The 24,194-nt window shown below is 35.3% G+C and overlaps 1 protein-coding gene across 2 annotated transcripts in view; it reads left to right on the top strand.

Moving 5' to 3' along the window:
* The window catches only part of PKN2 (protein kinase N2), a 128,545-nt gene that overhangs the window by 51,255 nt on the left and 53,096 nt on the right, over nucleotides 1-24,194 (top strand). For both annotated transcript variants that reach the window (XM_004262998.4, XM_004262995.4), the window contains 4 exons: nucleotides 4,950-5,104; nucleotides 12,009-12,126; nucleotides 12,476-12,621; nucleotides 12,712-12,925. In XM_004262998.4, coding sequence (XP_004263046.1) covers nucleotides 5,015-5,104; nucleotides 12,009-12,126; nucleotides 12,476-12,621; nucleotides 12,712-12,925 — 568 coding nt within the window. In that variant the 5' untranslated portion in view covers nucleotides 4,950-5,014. The remainder of the gene's footprint in view (nucleotides 1-4,949; nucleotides 5,105-12,008; nucleotides 12,127-12,475; nucleotides 12,622-12,711; nucleotides 12,926-24,194) is intronic.

Here is a 24,194-nt window from a genome sequence, read left to right as displayed (position 1 = left end):
AGAATCAATATTGTTAAAATGACCATGTTAGCCAAGGCAATCTACAGATTCAGTACAATCCCTATCAAAATACCAATAGCATTTTTCACAGAGCTAGAACAAATAATTTTAGAATTTATTATGGAAACACAAAAGACCCCGAATAGCCAAAACAATTTTGACAAAGAACAACAGAGCTGGAGGAATCAAGCTCCCTGACTTCAGACTATACTACAAAGCTACAGTAATCAAAACAGTATGGTACTGGCACAAAAACAGACAATAGATCAAGGGAACAGGATAGAAAGCCCAGAAATAAACCCATGAACTTACGGTCAATTAATCTATGACAAAGGAGGCAAGAATATACAATGGGGAAAAGACAGTCTCTTCAATAAGTGGTGCTGGGAAAACTGGACAGCTACATGCAAAAGAATGAAATTAGGATGTTCTCTAACACCATATACAAAAATAAACTCCAAATGGATTAAAGGCCTAAATGTAAGTCCAAAAACCTTAAAACTCCTACAAGAAAACAGAGGCAGAACACTCTGACATAAATCACAGCAGTTATTTTTTGGATCCTTCTCCTAAAATAAAGGAAATAAAAGCAAAATTAAACAAATGGAGCCTAACTAAAAAGCTTTTGCACAGCAAAGGAAACCATTGACAAAACGAAAAGACAACCTACTGAATGGGAGAAAATATTTGCGAATGATATGACCCAATGAAGGATTCATACCCAATATATGTAAACAGCTCATGCAACTCAACATTAAAAATAAATAAATAAATAAATAATGGGCAGAAGAACTGAACAGACATTTTACCAAAGAGAAAATACAGATGGCCAACAGGCATATGAAAAGATGCTCAACATTGCTAATCATCAGGGAAATGCAAACCAAAATCACAAAGAGGTATCACCTTACAGCTGTCAGAATGGCTATCATCAAAAAGTTACAAAAAACAAATGTTGGCGAGGAGGTAGAGAAAAGGGAAGCCTTATACACTGTTGGTGGGAATGTAAATTGGTGCAAACTGTATGGAGGTTTCTCAAAAAACTAAAAATAGAAATACATATGAACCAGTAATTCCACTCCTGGGTATATATCTGAAAAAAACAAAAACACCAAAAAGATGAATGCACCCCAATGTTCATAGCAGCATTGTTTACAATAGCCAAAGTATGGCTACAACCTAAGTGTCTATCCACAGATAAATGGATAAAGAAGCTGTGATATATATATATACATATGATGGAATACTACTTAGTCATAAAAATGGCCAACAGAATTTTGCCACTTGCAGCAACATGGATGGATTTGGAGGGCATTATGCTAAGTGAAGTAAGTCAGACAGAAAGATAAATACTGTATGATATTGCTTATATGTGGAATCTAAAAAATATGATAAGTGAATATAACATAAAAGAAGTAGACTCACTGATACAGAGAATAAACTAGTGGTTACCAGTGAGGAGAGGGAAGGTGGGAGAGACAATATAGGTGTGGGGGAGTGGAAGGTACAAACTGTTGGTGTAAGACTCAAGGATGTATTGTACAACACCAGTAATAGCCAGTATTTTGTAATAACTGTAAATGGAAAGTAACCTTTAAAAATTGTATTAAAATTTTTAAAAATTAAAAAAAAATGGAAGGAAGAAAGATAGTTTGAAAGGGAAAATAGGTGAAATCTAAGGAAGACAACAAAGTGTTTCTCTAATCTCTAAATGAGTAAAAAGTGGTCTTTATAAAACAAGACATTTCTAAAGTTAAATTTCTGGCTTGGCATATACTTTTGTGACCGTTGCAAATTACTTAACCTCTCTGAGTTTGCTTTCTTATTCCTAAAATAAGGTTATACTACAAACCATTGTTAGTTCCTTTGAAGATTAGATGGCAGAAATAGCTGCTTAACTGAGCCCTGACATGTAATTTTATTGAGCCCTACACTTTAGCCTAAGCACTGTACAGGATTTATCTTCACAGTAACCCCAAATTTGTGGTTAGATAACTATAACACATATTAAGTAAGTATCTGATCAAGATCACACGGATAAGTAACAATCACAGGATTTTAACCCAGACATTCTGACCTCAAGAGCCCAGACTCTTAACCGTTGTGTTATTTCTTATGTTCTTAAAATTCTTATTAAAACTGAAAGTATACTTTTCCATGAAAACAGTGTTAGATATTATAATATTATTACGAATTCACAGACCGATAGAATCAGTGGGTATTTCAGTGTCTTGGACAACCTTCTTTAATGTGCAAGAATTTCTTATATAGTATCTTTAATGGTTTGTAATCTAGCTTCTATATAAATGCTTCCAGAGACAAGGGATTTTATTACATTTTTTAAGGTAAACCATTTAACTTTATAAGGAATTTCTCTTTGTCCTGGGATGAAATTTTTGCACTCACTACATTTACCCTTTGGTTCTAATTCTCTGCCCTGTGAGGAGATAGTAAGAAGACAGCTTCTTTTATGGACAGTTGTTTAAATGTTTAGGCAAGAATCATTTCTCTTACCCTAGGCTAAACACCATCAAGTATTTTACAGACAACAAATTTCCATACTTTTCTCAGCTGAGGTCCTTCTACTCTGAATGCATTCCAGTTCTTTTTAAAAATGTGCTTGCTATAAATTAACTTTATGTACCAAATTTTGTATAATTTCAGTTTCTTCCAAGAGTCTTGTATCATTTATGTTAAAAAAAAAAAGCAGGAAGTGGGGGAGAAAACCTATCTGTTCACAGATCTGAATGCACTTTTCAGTCATTGCTATAAATGTGCACTTCATTTATGGACTCAACAGAGATATACTTGACACTTGTACACTGACTAGTACTAGTTACTGTTTACTGGATATTTACTATGCACCATGGCCTTTTCTAACCTCTTTATACATAAATTATTTAGTCACAATAATCCTGTGAGGTAGATGTTATTTTCACTATTTAACAGATGAGAAAAATGAGGCACAGAGCTGTTAAGTAATTTATCCCATATCACATGGTTTGTACTAAATCTCAGTGCCAAAACTGAGATTCAGACTTAGGCACAGCCAGTAGAGAGAGAAAGAGAGAGAGAGAGAGTGTGTATTTATTTATGTCTTAGTTTAGGCTGCTTTAACAAAATACCATAGACAGATGGCTTAAACAACAGAAATTTATTTCTCATAGTTCTGGAGGCTGAGAACTCTGAGATTAAGGTGCCAACATGGTCAGAGTTATGGTGATGGCCCTCTTCCTGGTGTGTAGACAGTGTCTTCTCACCATATCCTTACATAACAGGGAGACTGCCCGTATGACCTAATTACCTCCCAAAGGCCTCACCTCCAAGTATCCTCACGTAAGAGCTTCAATGTATGAATTTTGGGGGTACACAAACATTCCGACCATAGCAATATGTTAAGTAGTTCTTTTGTGTGCCTGATCTGAAAGCTTGTCTACCTTTTATAGTAGTTTTCTTTAAGCATATGTCAACTTATAAAAATCAACTTTTGGAGCAGCTCATTTGTAATTTGGGAATTCAGTAGCAATAGAAACCTTTCTTGAATTTGAATCCTAGTTAATAACTGTAACTTCCTGATATGTAAAGTGTGGATAATATCTGTCTCAAAATGTTATTTTAAGGATTAATATGCATACATACACATTTGTGTGTGTGTATAATTATAGTGTTATATATGTAAGTATACACACATACACACAGTGTTTAGTATAGCTGTTTACAAGGCTTTTAAATGGCAAAGAGGCAGCATAGCACAGCAGTTATTAAGCTAGACTTTGGAACAGAACTGACTTACTACCTGTATGACTTTGGGCAAGTTTCTTAACTTCCCTGTGCTCTAGTTTTCTTTTCAGTAATATAGGTGTAATACTTGTTTCAGGGTTGTTATGAGGATTAATGAGTCAATAAAGCCCTTAGATCAGGACTTAGACCTTGTAAAGTAGTATGTAAATGATAAAATAATATTATTTTATATCAGTATCTAACATAGCATCTGTATTTTTGTAAGTTAATTAACAAATTATGTTCAAATGTTTTTGAACTAGTGACTTTTTTTTAAAGAAGTATAAAACCAAATATGAAACATATTTATTAAAATTGGTTAGTCACACCATCTTTTATTAGAGAGAGAAGGGAACCCTGAAGCACAAAGGTTAAATGACTTGCAGTTTAAGCAGTTTTCTGGTGATTACCAAGCTACTTATAACTAAACCAGGTCTATTACCCTAGTCTTGTAGCTTTATTTATTTATTTTTTTAATCTAGAGACCTGGTGTGGATAAAACACAAAATAACTTCAATATGAAGAAATTTAGTTATGTGGTAGAATTATTAGATGTGTTTCAACACTAATGAATTACTGAGAATAGTGTTCTATTTTGAAGTTTTTGTTTTTGTTTCAAAATAGAAGCACCATGGTATGCTTTATGAAAAGCAGTGGACTATACCCCCTACCATCATAGTAGAAAGCAAAATGTGAAGACTTTTATGCATACACTTAGATTATTTTCATTAATGCTAGCATTATATTTGAAGTACCCTTAGTCCTATTTATAGGTAATTATTTTAGTATAATTTGTATAATTTTGAGTATGCTTTGTTCTCTAATCAATCAGGTAATAAGTAGGGAATTTAGTTTAATTCTTAAATACGCTAGTCAAATTGATTTGATTTAATTTTAAAGAAATTGTGTTAGAAAAACTTTGGACAATGATCTAACTCAGCTTCAGACTCAATGTAGTCACTTCTGCAGTATCCCTGGCAGATAGTTCTACAACTCTACTTGAATATTTTCTTGACTTGAATTCTTGTATTTTCTGTAAGCATAGGAGATTCCATTTAAGTGACTTCAAGCTCATCTCAAACCTTGTAATTCTTTGAAAATATTAACTTCCAATTTTAAGCAGCAATTGGTCCTAGTAAATAATTTTTAATATACTATTTAACTTACAGATTGCCCAAGGACTCCAGATACTCCCAGTAGTGACCCTCGTTGTTCCACCAGCAATAATAGACTGATGGCCTTACAAAAACAATTGGATATAGAACTTAAAGTAAAGCAAGGTGCAGAGAATATGATACAGATGTATTCAAATGGATCTTCAAAGGTAAGTACAGTAAATAAATGTAAGTGTGTATACAGTCAACCCTTGTTATTCACCGATTCCACATGTGTGAATTAACCTACCTGATAAAATTTATTTGAAACCCAACATCAGTACTTGTGGTACTTTCACAGTCATTTGTGGGCAGTGCACAGAGGGGTAAAAAATTTGAGTTATCTGATGTGAACGTTCACAGCTTATGTTGAACAAGATGATACTCTTCTTGTTTAAGCTCTTATGCTGTAAACAAGTATCCTTTTCATCGCCTATTTAGTACCACATTTTTTGCATTTTTCTGCTTTTCATGATTTTGCTGTTTAAACGCTGTATTAGGATTTCTGAGATCATTTTAGCCTCCAAATCTGTGTATTGACAATACAACAAATTGGAAACAAAAGATTTCTAAAATATTATTTTTAAAATTATTTCTACCAAAATCAATCAATAAAAAATTTTTAAGTAAAATTGTGAGTAAAGGGTACACAGGAACTCTCTACTCTCCACAGAAAACTACAACTTTCTGTAAATCTAAAATTATTCTAAAACAAAAAATTTATTTAAAAACGTTTTGGCTATAATGAGTTTTCCATCACTACATACAGATCTTTAAGAAAGGACAAATGAAAAGAGAAGACGTTCTGTCATTAATGATTGTTTGGACTAGATCTTTGGGTTCTCAGGGAATCTGGTATGGGCATGTAACTCCTAATTAAAAACCAGTGTTACGGGGAACACTTGTTACTAATAGGAATGTGTCCTTTTTCTGAGATATAATGTGGAAGAGAAAATGATAGGAACAACTGAACCGGATTAACATGAAGGTCCTTTCCAATCTAAGGTTCTATAGTTTTATAATTTGCAAAACGTCTTAGAAAGGTTGATTTATTATAAAATCCACCATTCTACTTTCAACTCATTTATCTTAAAGATTTTTGCCTCTGCAAATCAGTTTCTTCCATATTTTAATAGATCTTAAGTAATTTCAGAATAAAAGTTTTAGGTATTTCTTTTTGTTTTTTAAGTTTAGGAAGAATTTGAAATTGGGGGAAGTGGAGGGGACAGTAGGAATCTTTGCTTGGAGACAAGTACCCTATGTACCCATTCAGATGAAATTTGTGAAGATGCTGAAAAGAGAGAAATGTGTATATGTATAAGATTTTTTTAACCTTATTTATGAAAATTAGTTCAATTGTATGCCATATTTCAAAATAATTTCTAAATTATTTTTAGAGAAATGTATTTATTCCTACTTGATGTATTACTTACATGATCCGATACTTGATAGTATACTACTTCACTAACTTTGAACATTTATTATGGGACTTCAATAACTTTGAACATTTATTATGGGATGGTAGAGTTGGTTTTTCTATTGTTTTTAATATTGACCTCTGGTTTGGGGGGTTTTTTTTTTTTTCATTTTTATCAGATGTTATTTTGGGCTTTTTTTCTTTTTTTAAGGCAAATACTGTGTTCTTGGAACTGTGAATGCACCATATTATGCTGAGTGTTTTAAAATTAAAACACCTCTGGAGTAAGGTTTTTTAACCTACGGTTGCTGGATTAGATTGAGAGGTTCATGAATCCTTTGAAGTTATAGGAAAAGTGAGTGTGTATATTGATAAATGGATGAATAAGAGGGCCATAGGTTTCACTGTATTCTCAAAGTGGTCTGTAACCAACACCCCCACTTCCCAAATTTAACAGGTTTATGGATGTATTAAAAGGGAAATAGATAACTTACAATAACCACAAGTCCAAAATAAACAGGGCTACTAGTAAGCCTGCTAAAACAAATAGATAAGTTCCAGTAGCCTTTTATTTTTAATTAGGAGATCCATTAATTTGAGAAGGGGTCAAGTGGAGGTCCAGAGCATATTAACAGCTGCTATAGTCTCTGAGGTAGGCCTGCCAGTTATTCTTGTCGAGATTTGGTGGTAACTGTTTCATTTCTCATCTTTAAACTTCTCATAGGATCAAAGTATATCTTTATGAGAATAGGGAAAGTTGTACATTGAAGTTATGTAGAATATTAATTTAGTCATTACGTAGTTAACAGTTTGATAACTATTATGTTGGGCTCTGGAGTATGAATATTATAAAAGTAGTGTCTTATACGTAGTAGGTACTCAACAGATAATATCCTGCTTTCAAGAGACACACTACCTAAAAAGCAGATCTCATGTATAAATAACTACAATATATAATAGTGGTATGTTCAAGTTACTTAGAAGCACAGTGGAGAAGAATCACTTAACTATCAGAAGAAATAATTAAAGTCTTAGTATAAGACTTGAAGGATGATTTAGAGTTTAAGAAGGAATTACTTTCTAGGGATAGTGATGTGGGTAAGCCCAGTATATACAGGGTAAGGAACTGTGGGATAGAGTGGCTTGCTCTAAGGATGTGCTTTCGTATGGCAATTTCTTATCTGACATACCTGAGGGTAGGTAGGATGCACTTCTAATGGTAACAGTCATCAACTCTAGCAGTTATTTTCAATGAAAGGCCATGCCCTACTGGGGTAACATCTGAATCTGCAGAAAGACACCTTTTATTTGGGAAAAGTCCTTCAGATGAATCCAACAGGACTTTTTCTGTTCCCCACCAGAAGAGCTTTAAGCACATGAAGTATAGTGAGAGGTGTAGCATAATGAAAGACAAACCAGATTATAAAGTACTTTGTACAAAATTAAGCAGTTGAGATTCTATCTTAGAAGGTGTAGGGAGTTGCTGAAAGACTTTTAGCAAAGAAAATACACGATCAGATTTACAGTTTAGAAAGTTCACATCCATCTTCCTCAGACTTGAAGAATTAATTAGAGAGGGTCAAGTCTACAGGCAGCAAGTTTAAGGAGGCTTCTGTGGTAGTCCAGGTTAAACATGCTTAATGCCTTTTGTAACAGCAATGAAAGCAAAGAAGAGAGAGTCAAGCAGTTTTGGTAGAATAAATGTGTGGTGTCTGGATATGAGGAAGAAGGAAGAATTGAAGATGGTTCTTAGATTGGTTATGTGAACAGACTGATGAATGGTGGTACCCTTCACAATGATAGGTAATTCATAATGGGGAGCAAATTTAGTGATAGGTATGATTAACTCAGCTTGGCAGTAGATAGTCCTCTTCAGAACTCTGGTTATTGGATTCTGTATGATAAAATTATTACCCCTGAACATTTTATAGCCAAAGTTGTCTTTTCAAAAGTTAAGTCAGATATTTTCACACGCTTGTTCAAAACCCTCCAGTGGCTTTCTAGCTATTTTAGAACAAAATCCAGAGTCCTTACTGTGATTCTGCAAGTTCATACATGATTTACCCCTGGCTACCTTCCAATCTTATCTTCCAAAACTCTTTCATTCTCTCTCATTACCCTCTAGCCATATTGACTACTTTGCTATCTTTTGGACATACCAAGGACACTTTTACCTCAGGGCCTTTGCATTTACTGTCTCTGCCTAGATAGCTCTTCTCCCAAGTACTTTCATGGCTTTCTCTCTCACTTCATTACAATCTCTACTCAGATGCTGCCACTTCAGCAAGCTCTTCATTACTATCCTATGTAAAATAGCAACCCATGTCTTTCCTTATCCCTTTCACTGCATTACCACTACCTGAAATAACAATCAATTTCTTTATCATCTATTTTCAACATTAGAATGTAAATTTCATGGCTAAGTAGTACCACTGGTTTTCAGAATAATCTCTGAGGAGTTGATAAGACATGCTGAAGAAATGTTTCCTGTTCATATATTCATATGACAAACTAAGCTATTTATTAATATCTGGGGTTCTTTCTAGCCTCTATCACTTTTTTTTTTTCTTTTTTTAAATGCTTCCAAGTCTTTTCTTTTTCCTCATTTGAAAGTACTGGACCATCTATCTAGGCCTCCCTTTCTCAGATCTTCCAAAATTGACATATTCCAGTCTTAACCTATATTAAAAGCTCACAAAATTTTTCTGGATTCTGTCCACTAAAACTGATCCCATCTTCCTGTGAATTTTTCTGTGACTACTTTTAACATTCTGTTACATATAATAATATCTGTATCTCTTCAAACTATAAGTTTTATAGGGTAGCATTCTAACTGATTAATCTTTGTATTTTTACTGGATGTGGCAACATTTAATTCATGCAAAGTAAGCCATAAATATGTAATGGAAAAATAAAGATAATTGGTTTATTTATTTCTGAAAGCTGTGTGTATAGTGTAGTTTATTATTTATATCACACTATGACTTTTAAAACAAAAAGTTATTTTTTATAAAGTAAAAAAGTATAATTTGAAAATATAAAATGTACTTGATTTTTATTTATAATTGTAAAATATTGTACATTTGAAATATAATTACTTGTAGAATGTAGTATGCTAATTACTAATAGTTAACGACTTTATCTAGTCTGTTAGTTTGAACCATATGAAATTGCTGTTTTTTTAGTTTAGAATCAGATATTGGCATGTTCATATGGTTCAACCTATATATGTAAAAATCTTCTCATAGTTTTAGCATAAAAGCCAGTATTTCTCTAATATATAAACCAGTTCATATGCTTTGGATCTAGCTTTCCTCTTCAACATATTAGGTGCGCAACACAAAAATCCATTGAATGCCTGAAAACATAAAACTGACAATAAAAATTCATTGAATGCTGGAAAGCATAAGACTGACATGTAGTAACTGTAAATTGCCTGTGATAGGTAATATCCAATGTCAGTTTTAAAAACCTTTATCATACTTTGACATCTATGTACATCTTCCAGAAATATGTGTGGGAAAAATCATTTACTTTTTAAAATGAAATACAAATGCTTTTCCTTGCACGTTGAATTGAAATAGTTAAGAAGGGCATTTCTAAAGAAGTAAATGACAGAACTACTGTCTTTTCGCATAGTGATAAAATAATAAAAGGAGTAGCTTAACTGAAAAGCATATATAAATATTTATACTTTTACATTAGAACTTCATTGAGATCCTATAATTAATCATTATTTTTATTCCTCTAAAAGAGAACATTTTAATGCCAATCATATGCTAGGCAATATAATTTTAGTTTTATCTAATGCTTACAGAAGCTCTGTATTTTAGAGAATGGTATCCCTGCTTACATAGTTTCTTCAAGAAACCTATTTGTCCCATTAAATTTGTCCCATTAAATTTGAAATACTAACTTTTTCTCTTACTCTAATCTGGTCTCAGAGAAATAGAAAAGTTATTTCATATCTTCAGTTTGATGTTCCTGATACTGGATAACAAGAGGAATTAAAAAGTATTTTTATTTTAAATTTGGAAGGTTAATAGGTATATTCATAAAAGCATATCTAATGAGTCATAGACAAACACCAGATTCAAGCTAATGTTCTTAATGGTAAAGCATAATTTTAAAAAAGTATAGTGTGTGTGTGTGCTTCATGTTGTAAATGAATATTTAAGGGACTTAGTAAACTATTTAAGCCCAACTCAATGTGAAATCCAAATATTTTATTTAATAAAGAACAAAATCTGACCAGAAACTCTCTCCTAAATGAGTGACCATGGGAACAGGAGAGAAATGAAAGAAAAATTCATAAGTTTGCTAATTGCTTTTTCCTCCACTGTATATAACGTGTTTAACTAGTTATATTGGTGTTTAATGTGATATATATCAGCTCACTTTTTTAATGTGTTGTATTGGTGTTTAATGTGATATATTTCAGCTCACTATTTTTTCCTCGTATATATTGTCTCTCCCATCACAAGTATCTCCATCCTCCCCTTAATTCAGTGTCATGATGTACTGTGTGTGTTTGATTTATTGATATGATGCTGCACATCTGATGCTTGTCTCTTAGCTAGTAGTTTTGAGTCTTCTGGAGAATATAGGTTGATTGTATGCTATTTTATTTCCAGATTAATACTGACTGCCTCAGTGATAAAAGTAGAGATGCTTAAATAATATGCAAATATTGGTCTTTCTTGTGAATAAGTGCTTCCTAACTTGATGCTTAGTTTTATCATTTCTTTTTTGTGGATTGAAGCCTACTAGACTTTGACAACTAATATAACTAAGTAGGAGATGGCATTAACTTCTGTTACTTTTCTCATGAAACGTTTGAAAAAAATTCTGTTAGTTTTCTGTGGTTGCTGTATCAAATTATCAAAAATTTAGTGCTTAAAACAACACAAATTTATTACATTACAGTTTCATAATTGAGAAGTCCAAAATGGATTTCACATTCTGGAGGACATAGGAGAAAATTTGTTTCCTTACCCTTTCCATCTTCTAGAGGCTGCCCATATTCCTTAGCTCATGGTCCTCTTCCTCTGTCTTTGAAGCCAGAAACAGTGGCTCCGGTTCTTCTCATGTGACCTCCTCTTCTGCCTTCCTCTTCTACATTTAAGGACCCTTATGATTACATTGGGTCCATCTGGATAATCCAGGATAACCTCTGTATTTTGAGGTTGGGTGATTAACCACTTCAGTTCCATCTGCTATCTTAATTTCCCTTTCACATGTAAAGTAACATTCACAAGGTTCTGGGGATTGCCACATGGACATCTTTGGGTTGGGTCATTAAATGGTAAGTTTTTTGTGATTCAGTATTACTAGAACTAAACTGGGAGGTAGGACAGTAACATTATTTCACTTATATCAGGACCTTTCTTGAAGTCTTTAGACATGATAGAAGTTTATTCACTATAACTTACTCCCTAACTTTTAACTAATGGAGTTGTTTTTCTTATTTTTCACCCTATCAGTTTGATGCCTTTCAAAATAAATGTATCTACCCCAAGTATATATATTATAGTGCTCACAGTATTCTTTTGACCCTTGTTTTTCACTTGCTGATGTCATTTGATCTTACTTAGAAGTTATAAAAATGGTTTATTTGTCTCTGTAGCTGCTTACCTTTTCAAACTTATTCTTAATAGGATCGGAAACTCCATGGCACAGCTCAACAGCTGCTCCAAGACAGCAAGACAAAAATAGAAGTGATACGAATGCAGATTCTTCAGGCAGTCCAGACCAATGAATTGGCTTTTGATAATGGTGATGGAACAGAGATAAATTGTCATTCTTATTATTATGGGCATGTATAGTGCTAAATAAATTTTAAGGAAAGAAGTAGTGGTTCAAAATTAAGGAGGAGGAGGCATTCTTGAGTTTTTATCTTGAGTTTTTATCTTTGAGTTTTTATCTTTGAGTTTTGATGGCTAAGATGAAAGACTGTATTTTAACATTGTGTCTATTAAGTATTACTTCAGTGTTTATTGACTTTTAAGAACTAACTTTTAATGTTGTAAGAACTTATTTCTTTTTCTTGAGTTTTAATCCCTACGTATTAGAAAGTCAAACAAATGGTTCAATTAAGTTTGTTTTTTTTTTTGTCCCCCTCTAGCCAAACCTGTCATAAGTCCTCTTGAACTTCGGATGGAAGAATTAAGGCATCATTTTAGGATAGAGTTTGCAGTAGCAGAAGGTGCAAAGAATGTAATGAAATTACTTGGCTCAGGAAAAGTAACAGACAGAAAAGCACTTTCAGAAGTAATTTTAAATAAAAATTTTAACTTAATAAATATGTTAGTCAAAGAATATAACTATTTAAATGACACCATTGTCTTTTCCCTGTTTAAGGCTCAAGCAAGATTTAATGAATCAAGTCAGAAGTTGGACCTTTTGAAGTATTCATTAGAGCAAAGATTAAATGAACTTCCCAAAAATCATCCCAAAAGCAGTATTATTATTGAGGAGCTTTCACTTGTTGCATCACCAACACTAAGTCCACGTCAAAGTATGATATCTACACAAAACCAATACAGTACCCTATCCAAACCAGCAGCACTAACAGGTACGTAGCATATATCATCCTGATTTTTTTTTATTTTTCGTGCATTTTTAATCTACATCTGGTTCTGGTTTAATAAATGAATAAAAATGTGTTTACAGAATTTTTAAATATTGTGGTAAGATACGCATAACAAAATTTATTATTTTAACCATTTTAAAATACACAACTCATAGGCATTTAGTATATCCAAGCTGTTGTATAACTATAACCAGTTTCTAGTTCCAGGGTATTTTCATCACCCCAGAAGGAAACTCAGTACCCATTAAGTAGTCATTCCCGATTCCTCCTTTCCCTTCAACCCCTAGCAATCACTATTGGCTTTCTGTTTCTATAGATTTGTCTATTACAGATGTTTCCTATAAATGGAGTTATATAATTTGTGGCTTTCTGTGTCTGACTTCTTTCACTTTCTGTACTGTTCAAGGTTCTTTCTTCTTGTAACATGTATCAATATTTCATTCCTTTTTATGGCTAAGTAATATTCTGTTTTACAGGTATATATCTGGTTTTATTTATCTGTTTGATGGACATTTGGGTCGTTTCTACCTTTTGACTACTGTGAATAGTGTTTCTATGAATATTTGTGTGCAGGTTTTTGAACACCTGTTTTCAGTTATTTAGGGAATATACCTAGATGTATAATTACTAGGTCATATGGTAATTTTATGTTTATGTTTTTGAGGGACCATCAAACTGTTGTCCATGGGGGCTGCATCATTTCACATTGACAGGGGTTCCAATTTCTCCACATCCTCAACAACACTTGTTATTTCCCCCCTTTTTTTTTTTTATTATTGCCATCCTACTAGGTCCATTATTGACAGTGAGGTAGCGAAGTTTCCAACTATTTTTGTAGACTTTCCTATTTCTCCTTTCAGCTATGTAAATTTTAGCTTCATATATTTTCAGGCTCTGTTAAGTGCATATATGTTTATAATTTTTATATCTTCTAAATGTATTGACTATTTTATCAAAATATAATATCCTTTTTCTCCTGTAACAATTTTGGATTTAAAGTATTTTGTCTGACGTTAGAGTACCCACTCCAGCTCTCTTTTGGTTACTGTTTACATGAATATCTTTTTCTATTCATTCTCATTCAGTTGATTGTGTCTTTGGATCTAAAATGAGTCTCTTTTGGACAGCATATAATTGGATCATAGTTTGGGTTTATTTATGTATTTTAATCCATTCTGCCATTCTCTGCCTTTAATTTGAGCCGTTTAATCCATATGTGTTTAAGATAATTACTGATAAAGTGTAATGCAATTCTGATGCTGACTCCCCAGAGTTAGGTCAAATTTCATAGGTTCATGGCACAGTCCCCCACAAGACTGTCCTCGTTTCAGACACAAGCTGCCAGTTTGGAGTTTCCCCAAACACTCACACTTCTGACCAACTGGCTGCAAACTCAGGGGTTCCTGCTACCACCTCATGCTCAGTAATTCCATAGAACAACTCACAGAACTCAGGAAAGCTCTGTATTTACAGTTACAGTTTTCTTACAAAGGCTACAAATTAGGACCAAAGAAGAGACACTTAGGGAGAGATCTGGCAGGGTACCTAAAGTTTCCTTGCTTTCAGCATGCAGCACCCTCTGAGAACATGAATTTGTGTCCCCAGCCAAGAGTCTTACTTTAGCTGTGAGTATTCAGAATTTTTTTTGTGGCTTTATTACATAGGAGTGATTGAATCATTGGCCACTTTGATTGAAGTCAATCTCCAGCCCCCAACCTTTTTCTGAAAGACCAAAGGTCAGGTTGATATGTGGCTCAAAGCATGAGCCCTCTAACTATGTAGTTGGTCTTTATGGTATAGCCAGCGCCCATTCTGGAACTGTGTATGGGCCTACCGAGAGTCACTTTGTTAGCATAAACCCACATGTGGTCTGAGGAGTCCACCGTGAATAAGAAAGATGCTGCTATTACTAGGGAAATTGCAAGGGTTTAAAAGCTCCCTCTTAAGAACCAGGGAAATAAACCAGCCAAATTCATTATTATAGAACAAAGAAGCTTACATCGGCCGTTTTGCTAATTGTTTTCTGTAAGTCTTAATCTTTATTTTCCTGAATTCTTTTGCTTTCTTTTGTGTTTGATTGACTTTTTCTAGTTTACCTTTTTTATTCTCTCCTTGTTTCCTTTTCTGTGTGTGTGTGTGTGTGTGTGTGTGTGTGTGTGTGTTTCAAATCTTTATTGGAGTATAATTGCTTCACAATACCGTGTTAGTTTCTTTTGCACAACAAAGTGAATCAGCCACATGCATACATGTGTCCCCATATCCCCTCCCTCTTGAGCCTCCCTCCCATCCTCCCTATTCCACCTGTCTAGGTCATTGCAAACCACTGAGTCGATCTCCCTGTGCTATGCTGCTGCTTCTCACCAGCCAACTATTTTACATCCGGTAGTGTATATATGTTGATGCTACTCTCACTTCATCCCAGCTTTGCCCTCCCACCCTATGTCATCAAGTCCATTTTCTATGTCTACCTCTTTATTCTTGCCCTGCAACTAGATTCATCAGTACCATTTTTTTTCTTTTTAGATTCCATAGATATGCATTAGCATATGTTATTTGTTTTTCTCTTTCTGACTTATTTCACTCTGTATGACAGACTCTAGGTCCATCCACCTCACTACATATAACTCAATTTTGTTTCTTTTTATGGCTGAGTAATACTCCATTATATATATGTGCCCGATCTTCTTTATCCATTCATCTGTTGAGAGACATTTAGGTTGGTTCCATGTCTTGGCTGTTGTAAATAATGCTGCAGTGAACATTGTGGTACATGTCTCTTTTTGAATTATGGTTTTCTCAGGGTATATGTCCAGTAGTGGGATTGCTGTTTCATATGGTACTTTTATTTTTAGTTTCTTAAGGAACCTCCATACTGTTCTCCATAGTGGCTGTATCAATTTACATTCCTACCAACAGTGCAGAAGGGTTCTCTTTTCACCACACCCTTTCCAGCATTTATTGCTTCTAGCTTTTTGTTTGTTTTGTTTTGTTTTGTTTTGTTTGCGGTACACGGGCCTATCACTGTTGTGGCCTCTCCCATTGCGGATCACAGGCTCTGGACACGCAGGCTCAGTGGCCATGGCTCACAGGCCTAGCCGCTCCGCGGCATGTGGGATCTTCCCAGACCAGGGCACGAACCCATGTCCCCTACATCGGCAGGCAGACTCTCAACCACTGTGCCACCAGGGAAGCCCGCTTCTGGCTTTTTTGATAATGGCCATTCTGACTGGTGGTTGGTGACACCTCATTGTAGTTTTGATTTTCATTTCTCTAATAATTAGTGGTGTTGAGCATCTTTTCATGTGCCTCTTGGCTATCTGTATGTCTTCCTTGGTGAAATATGTATTTAGCTCTTCTGTCCATTTTTTAATTGGATTGTTTGTTTTTTTGATATTGAGCTCCATTAGCTGTTTGTATATTTTGGAGATTAATCCTTTGTCTGTTGTTTCATTTGCAAATATTTCTCCCATTCTGAAGGTTGTCTTTTTGTCTTATTTATGGTTTCCTTTGCTTTGCAAAAGCTTTTAAGTCCCATTTGTTTATTTTTGTTTTTATTTCTTTTTCTCTAGAAGGTGGGTCAAAAAAGATCTTGCTGTGGTTTATGTCAGAGTGTTTTTTCCCATGTTTTCCTCTAAAAGTTTTATAGTGTCTGGTCTTACAGTTAAGTCTTTAATCCACTTTGAGTTTATTTTTGCGTATGGTGTTAGGGAGTGCTCTAATTTCATTCTTTTACATGTAGCTGTCCAGTTTTCCCAGCACCACTTATTGAAGAGGCTGTCTTTTTTCCATTGTATGTTCTTGCCTCCTTTGTCATAAATTAGGTGCCCATATGTACGTGGGTTTATCTCTGGGCATTCTATTCTATTCTACCATTGATCTATATTTCTGTTTTTGTGCCAGTACCATAGTGCCTTGGTTACTATAGCTTTGTGCTATAGTTTGAAGTCAGGGAGCCTAATTCCTCCAGCTCCGTTTTTCTTTCTCAAGATTGCTTTGGCTATTCAGGGTCTTTTGTGTTTCCATACGAATTGTAAGATTTTTTGTTCTAATTCTGTGAAGAATGCCCTTGGTAGTTTGCTAGGGATTGTATCGAATCTGTAGATTGCTTTGGGCAGTATAGTCATTTTCACAGTATTGATTTTTCCAGTCCAAGAACATGATATATTTCTCCATCTGTTTGCGTCATCTTTGATTTCTTTCATCAGTGTTTTATAGTTTTCTGAGTACAAGTCTTTCTCCTCCCTAGGCAGGTTTATTCTTAGGTATTTCATTCATTTTGTTTCAGTGGTAAATGGAAGTGTTTCTTTAATTTCTCTTTCTGATTTTTCATTGTTGGTGTATAGGAATGCCAGAGATTTCTGTGCATTAATTTTGTGTTCTGCAACCTTACCAAATTCATTGATTAGTTCTAATAGTTTTCTGGTGGCATCTTTAGGATCTTCTATGTATAGTATCATGTCATCGGCAAATGGTGACAGTTTTACTTCTTCTTTTCCAATTTGTGTTCCTTTTATTTCTTTTTCTTCTCTGATTGCTGTGGCTAGGACTTCCAAAACTATGCTGAATAAGAGTGGTGAGAGTGGACATCCTTGTCTTGTTCCTGATCCTAGTGGAAATGCTTTCAGTTTTTCACCATTGAGAATGATGCTTGCTGTGGGTTTGTCATATATGACCTTTATTTTGTTGAGGTACATTCCCCCAATGCCCATTTTCTGGAGAACTTTTATCATAAATGAGTGTTGAATTTTGTCAAAAGCTTTTTGTGCATCCATTGAGATGATCATATGTTTTTTATTCCTTAATTTGTTAATGTGGTGTATAACATTGATTGATTTGCATATATTGAAGAATCCTTGCATCCCTGGGATAAATCCCACTTGATCATGGTGTATGATCCTTTTAATGTGCTGTTGGATTCTTTTTTTTTTTTAAGTGGCAGTAAAAAATATATGTGGTCAACATTGTTACTTTCACTTGCAAATAAAAGAGTTGGGATGTATAGAAACCTGTACTTAACTTTTTATCAAGAGTACTTATCATCAAATTACTCCCATCCAGGCTTCTGCAGGTCTGGAATTTTCTTTCCACTGGATAGGAGTATGTGGTGGGAATTCCAGTTAACATTTTTATTAAAAAAAAAAAAAAAAAGAATCAGCATAGTCAAGTTGTCTTAGTGTTAAGGATTTCTGTTTGCTAGTATTATGATCATCAGTGATATTGGTCTATAATTTTATTTTTTTGTGATGTCTTTTTCTGGTTTTAGTATCAGGGTGATGGTGGCTTTGTAGAATGAATTTGGGCGTGTTCCTTCCTCTGCAATATTTTGGAAGAGTTTGAGAAGGATCAGTGTTAGCTGTTCTCTAAATGTTTGATAGAATTCACCTGTGAAGCCATCTGGTCCTGGACTGTTGTTTGCTGGAAGATTTTTAATTACGGTTTCAATTTCATTACTTGTGATAGGTCTGTTTATATTTTCTAATTCTTCCTGGTTCAGTCATGGAAAATTGTACCTTCCTAAGAATTTGTCCATTTCTTCGTGGTTGTCCATTTTATTGGCATATAGTTGTTTGTAGTAGTCTCTTATAATCCTTTGTATTTCTGTGGTATCAGTTGTGATTTCTCCTTTTTCATTTCTAATTTTATTGGTTTGTGTCCTCTCTCTTTTTCTTCATGAGTCTGGCTAAGGGTTTATCAATTTTGTTTATCTTCTCAAAGAACCAGCTTTTAGTTTTATTGATTTTTGCTATTGTTTTATTCGTTTCTATTTCATTTATTTCTGCTCTGATCTTTATGATTTCTTTCCTTCTACTGACTTTGGGTTTTCTTTGTTCTTCTTTCTCTATTTGTTTTAAGTGTAGGGTTAGATTGTTTGAGATTTTTCTTGTTTACTGAGGTGAGATCGAATTGCTATATAAACTTCCCTCTTAGAACTAACTGCTTTTGCTGTGTCCCATAAGTTTTGGGTCATCATGTTTTCATTGTCATTTGTTTCTATGCATTTTTAAATTTATTCTTTGATTTCTTCGGTGATCTCTTGGTTATTTAGTAGCGCACTGTTTAGCCTCCATATATTTGTGTTTTTTCCAGGTTTTTTTTCCTGTAATTGATTTCCAATCTCATAGCGCTGTGGTCAGAAAAGATGCTTGATATGATTTCAATTTTCTTAAATTTTGCGAGGCTTGATTTGTGACCCAAGATGTGATCTGTCCTGGAAAATGTTCCATGTTCACTGAAGAAGAAAGTGTATTCTGCCACTTTTGGGTGGAATGTTCTATAAATATCAATTAGATCCACCTGGTCTATTGTGTCATTTAAAGCTTGTGTTTCCTTATTTATTTTCTGTTTGGATGATCTGTCCATTGGTGTAAGTGGGGTGTTAAAGTACCCTGCTGTTATTGTGTTACTGTCGATTTCTCCTTTCATGGTTGTTAGCATTTGCCTTATGTATTGAGGTGCTCCTATGTTGGGTGCATAAACATTTATAATTGTTATATCTTCTTCTTGGATTTATCCTTTGATCTTTATGTAGTGTCCCTCCTTTTCTCTTGTAACAGTCTTTATCTTAAAGTCTATTTTATCTAATATGAGTATTGCTACTCCAGCTTGCTTTGATTTCCATTTGTATGGAATATCTTTTTCCATCCCTTCACTTTTAGTCTGTATGAATCCCTAGGTCTGAAGTGGGTCTCTTGTAGACAACATATATATGGGTCTTGTTTTTGTATCCATTCACCCAGTCTGTGTCTTTTGGTTGGGGCATTTAATCCATTTACATTCAAGATTATTATCGATATGTGTGTTCCTATTACTGTTTTCTTAATTGTTTTGGGTTTGTTTCTGTGGGTCTTTTTCTTTTGTGTTTCCCACCTAGAGACGTTTCTTTAGCATTTGTTGTAAAGCTGGTTTGCTGGTGCTGAATTCTCTTAGCTTTTTTTTTTCTCTCAAAAGCTTTTGACTTTCCCATCAAATCTGAATGAGATCCTTGCTGGGTAGAGTAATCTTGGTTGTAGGTTTTTTCTCTTTCATCACTTTAAGTGTATCATGCCCATCCCTTCTGGCCTGCAGAGTTTCCACTGAAAAATAAGCTGATAACCTTTTGGGGATTCCTTGTATATGTTATTTGTTTTTCTTCCCTTACTGCTTTTAATATTTTTTCTTTGAATTTAATTTTTGTTAGTTTGATTAATATGTGTCTTGGTGTGTTTTTCCTAGGGTTTATCTTGTATGGGACTCTCTGTGCTTCCTGGACTTGGGTGACTATATCCTTTCCCATGTTAGGGAAGTTTCCCACTATAATCTCTTCAAATATTTTCTCAGACCCTTTCTTTTTCTTTTCTTCTTCTGGGACCCCTATAATTCGAATGTTGGTGCATTTAATGTTGTCCCAGAGGTCTCTGATACTGTCCTCAAGTCTTTTCATTTCTTTTTCTTTATTCTGCTCCTTGGTAGTTATTTCAACTGTTTTGTCTTCCATCTCACTTATTTGTTCTTCTGCCTCCGTTATTCTGTTACTGATTCCTTCTAATGTATTTTTCATTTCAGTTATTGTGTTATTCATCTCTGTGTGTTTGTTGTTTAGTTCTTCTAGATCTTTGTTAAACATTTCTTGTAGTTTCTCAATCCATGCCTCCATTCTATTTCTAAGATTCTGGATCATCTTTACTATCATTACTCTGAATTCTTTTTCGGGTAAGTTGCTTATTTTCTCTTAATTTATTTGGTCTTGTAGGTTTTTACCTTACTCCTTCATTTGTGACATATTTTTTTGGCATCTCATTTTTTTATTATTATTATTAGTGGGATTGTGTTCCTGTCTTACTGGTTATTTGGCCTGAGGCTTCCAACGCTGGAGTAGGCTATTGGGTAGAGCCGGGTCTTGGTGTTGAGATGAGGATCTCTATGAGACCTCACTCTGATGAATATGCCCTGGTGTCTGAGGTTCTCTGTTTGTCCAGTGGTTTGGACTCAGAGCTCCCACTGCAGGAGCTTCCACTCGACCCTGGGCTCGCAAATCAAGATCCTGCAAGCTGTGTGGGGTGGCAAAAAAAAAAAAGTAACAAAGTAAAAAATAAAATTAGACTATGAAACTAACAGATATGTTATTAGAAAGAATGTAAAAATAAAAATATAGATGAATCAACACCCAGAAGGTACATCAGTACCACAATCATAAAAAAGAGGAGGAGGGAAAAGAAATAAAAAAAGGGGTGGGGGGCGTGGGAGGCCTTGGCTGTGGAGAGTGGGGCCTAGGCAAGGGTGAGGTTTGGGCAGTGGGTGGGGCCAATGCTCAGGACCCAAAGGGCTAGAAAAGGCCCTGGGGGCTGTGGGGGGTGGAGCTTAGGTTCAAGGAACAGAAGGGGCTCAGGTATGTCCCCCACCCCTGGCCTCAGAGGTCAGGGCACCTCACCGGGGAGCCCAACAGGCTTCCTGCTCGAGTGGGCAGGACAAATGCCCTCTCCTCTCCTGCTCCTCCAGTCTGGAGTCTGGGAGGGCCCCTCCCGCTTGCCTCTCCTGATCCCCCCATCCTCCCTCCTATGCCCCCAAGGACCCACATAGCCTGGAGGGGCCCTGGAGGGCAGGTGATTGGCCTGGGAGTTCAGCAGGCTCCCCAAACCTGAGTGGGCTGGCCAATTGCCCTCCCTCTTCTCCCGCTCTTCCCAAAGGGCACCTCCTGCCTTCTTTTCCTTTCCTCCCCTTGGCCTCCTTCCTATGCCCCCAAGGACCCAGGCAACCTGGAGGGGGCTTTGAGGGCAGGGGATTGGCCTGGGAGCTCAGCAGGCTCCCGGGGCCCCAGTGGGCAGGGCAATCGCCCTCCTCCCCTCACCCACTCCTCCCAGGGTGCCCCTCCCACCTGCCTCTCCTAATCTCCCCAGCCTCCTTCCTATGCCCCCAGGACCCACGTTGCCTGTATGGGGCTTTGGAGGTGGGGGAACCGGCCTGCCTCTCCTGATCTCCCTGGCCTCAGGAGGGCTGATCTTGTCTGGCCTCCACTTCTTCTCTCCCCTTGGTCCCCCTACGTCCTACCAGTTCACTCTGGGGTTCCTCCCATGTCCTTGGGGGTCAGAGTCCCCCACCAGCGACTGGCAGGCACCCTAGTTGTGGGAAGACGCTAACTCTGTGTCTTCCCACAATGCCATCTTGACTTCTTCCCCCTTTTCTGTGTATTTTTAAATTACTTTCTTAGTGGTTACTCTAATGGTTACAGTTAACAGCCTAAATTTATCACAGTAGCCTACAAAAGCTCTGCTCCTATACAGCTGTGCCTCCCCATCGTTATATTTTTGTTGACACAGATTATGTCTTTATACATTGTGTGCCCTTTATATTATATTATTATATATTAGATTATAATCATTGTTGTATGCATTTGTTTTTTAAGTCATACAGGAAACAAAGTTACAAATTGAAAATATAGTAATACTGGCTTTTTAATTTACCTAGTTAGTTTTACTGGTGTTATTTTTTCTGTGATTTCAAGTTACTGTCTAGTGTCCTGTCATTTCAATCTGGTTGACTTGTTTTAGCATTTCTTCTAGGAAGGTCTACTAGTGATAAGCTCCCTTAACTTTTGGGAATCGCTTATTTTCTTCATTTTTGAAGGTTAGTTTTGCATGTATAGAATTCGTTGACAAGCTTTTTTCTTTCAGCATTCTAAAAATTTCCTCCCAGTCCCTCCAGGCCTTTATGCTGTCTGATGAAGAATCAACTTTTAAACTTATTGAGGATTCTTTCTAAGTGACGAGTTGCTTCTCTCTTGCTGCTTTCAATATTCCCTTTTGTCTTTGGTTTTCACAATTTGATTATAATGCATCTCAGAATGGTAATTTCTTTTGAGTTTTTTTACTTGAATTCTTTGAGCTTCTTGATGTGCAGATTCATGTCATTAATCAGATTTGGGAAGTTTTCTGCCATCATTTCTTCACATATTCTTTCTGCCATTTTCTCTCTTCTCTCCTTCTGAGATCCCCATAATGTGTATTTTTGTAGTCTTTATGGTATCCCAGAAATCGCCTAGTCTCTGGTTTTTTTTGTTTATTTGTTTGTGTAGAACAAATGTTTATTGATGTACAGACATTTTGAGGGGGGCTCAGAGACAGATGTAAACACAGAAACAAGCATCAGCTTTCATGAATATCAAATATTATGAAGCAGAGACAAGCAGCAGAACTCAGGGAGTCCTCCCACCAGCAACTTCCCATGAGCCTGTTCATAAACATGAACACCAAGATCTCTCCCAAAACCTATCTTTAGTAGAGCTCAAAGAGAAGTTCTCATGAAGTCTCTTAACATATTAAGCCAGGTATCAAATTAGTTAGGTCGATTGCAAATCATTTTTAAGTCTATTGAGTTTTACCTTCTGTTTGCTTTGCTTTGTCTTGTTTTTAATTAGTAGCATACACATTTAGTTTTATGTCTTACTGATCAACTTACTCTTATCATTATATTTCCTTTTATCTCTGAAAATAGACTTACAGTTTACTTTGTCTGATATTAGTAGAGCCATACTATCCTTTTTATGCCTAAGGTTAACCTAATGAAGTTTTCCATCCTTTTATTTTCAACCTGTTTGTTCTTTTCTACTTAAAGTGATATATTTTATGTACATCATATAGATGTCTCTTTTTATCTAACCTGAAAATCTAATTGAAGTTGTTAGTCTTATATTTTTTAACAGCTTTATTTGTATACATAAACTGCACGTATCTGATATGTACAATTTGATAACTTTTGTCATATCAACCCTCAAAAGTTTCCATGTACCCTTTATAAACTGTCCTTTTAATATTATTTTTGATATTTATTTAACTCTTCAATTCTTGATGTTTGAATTGCATTTACTCTTTTTTCTCTGTTCATCCTTTCCTTCTCTTTGTAGTTGTTTTTGAAGCAAATAGTTCCATTATTCCTTTTCATGTCCCATAACAGTGTTTTAATTACGCCTGTGCATGTGTGTGGTGTGTTTATTGCTTACTTTAGAGATTCAAGTACGCATATTGAACTTATTACAGTCTGTGATCACAGTGTACTCTCTTACTTCCAAATCTGTTTAAAAATTTTATGGAGAAATATTTGCAAATTCTTCCACTTCACCCTGTTTATCCTCATTGTAATATATTTTACTTCTACCTGTGCCTTAATCTGCAGCTGACCCTTGAACAACACTGGGGTTAGGAGCACCAGCCTTCTGTGCAGTCACAAATCTGTATATAACTTCACAGTCAGCCCTCCATGTCTGTGGACTCAACCAGCT

Source organism: Orcinus orca, chromosome 1 (assembly GCF_937001465.1).
Source record: "Orcinus orca chromosome 1, mOrcOrc1.1, whole genome shotgun sequence".
Lineage (NCBI taxonomy): Eukaryota > Metazoa > Chordata > Mammalia > Artiodactyla > Delphinidae > Orcinus > Orcinus orca.
This window is presented reverse-complemented; position numbering and strand designations above follow the sequence as displayed.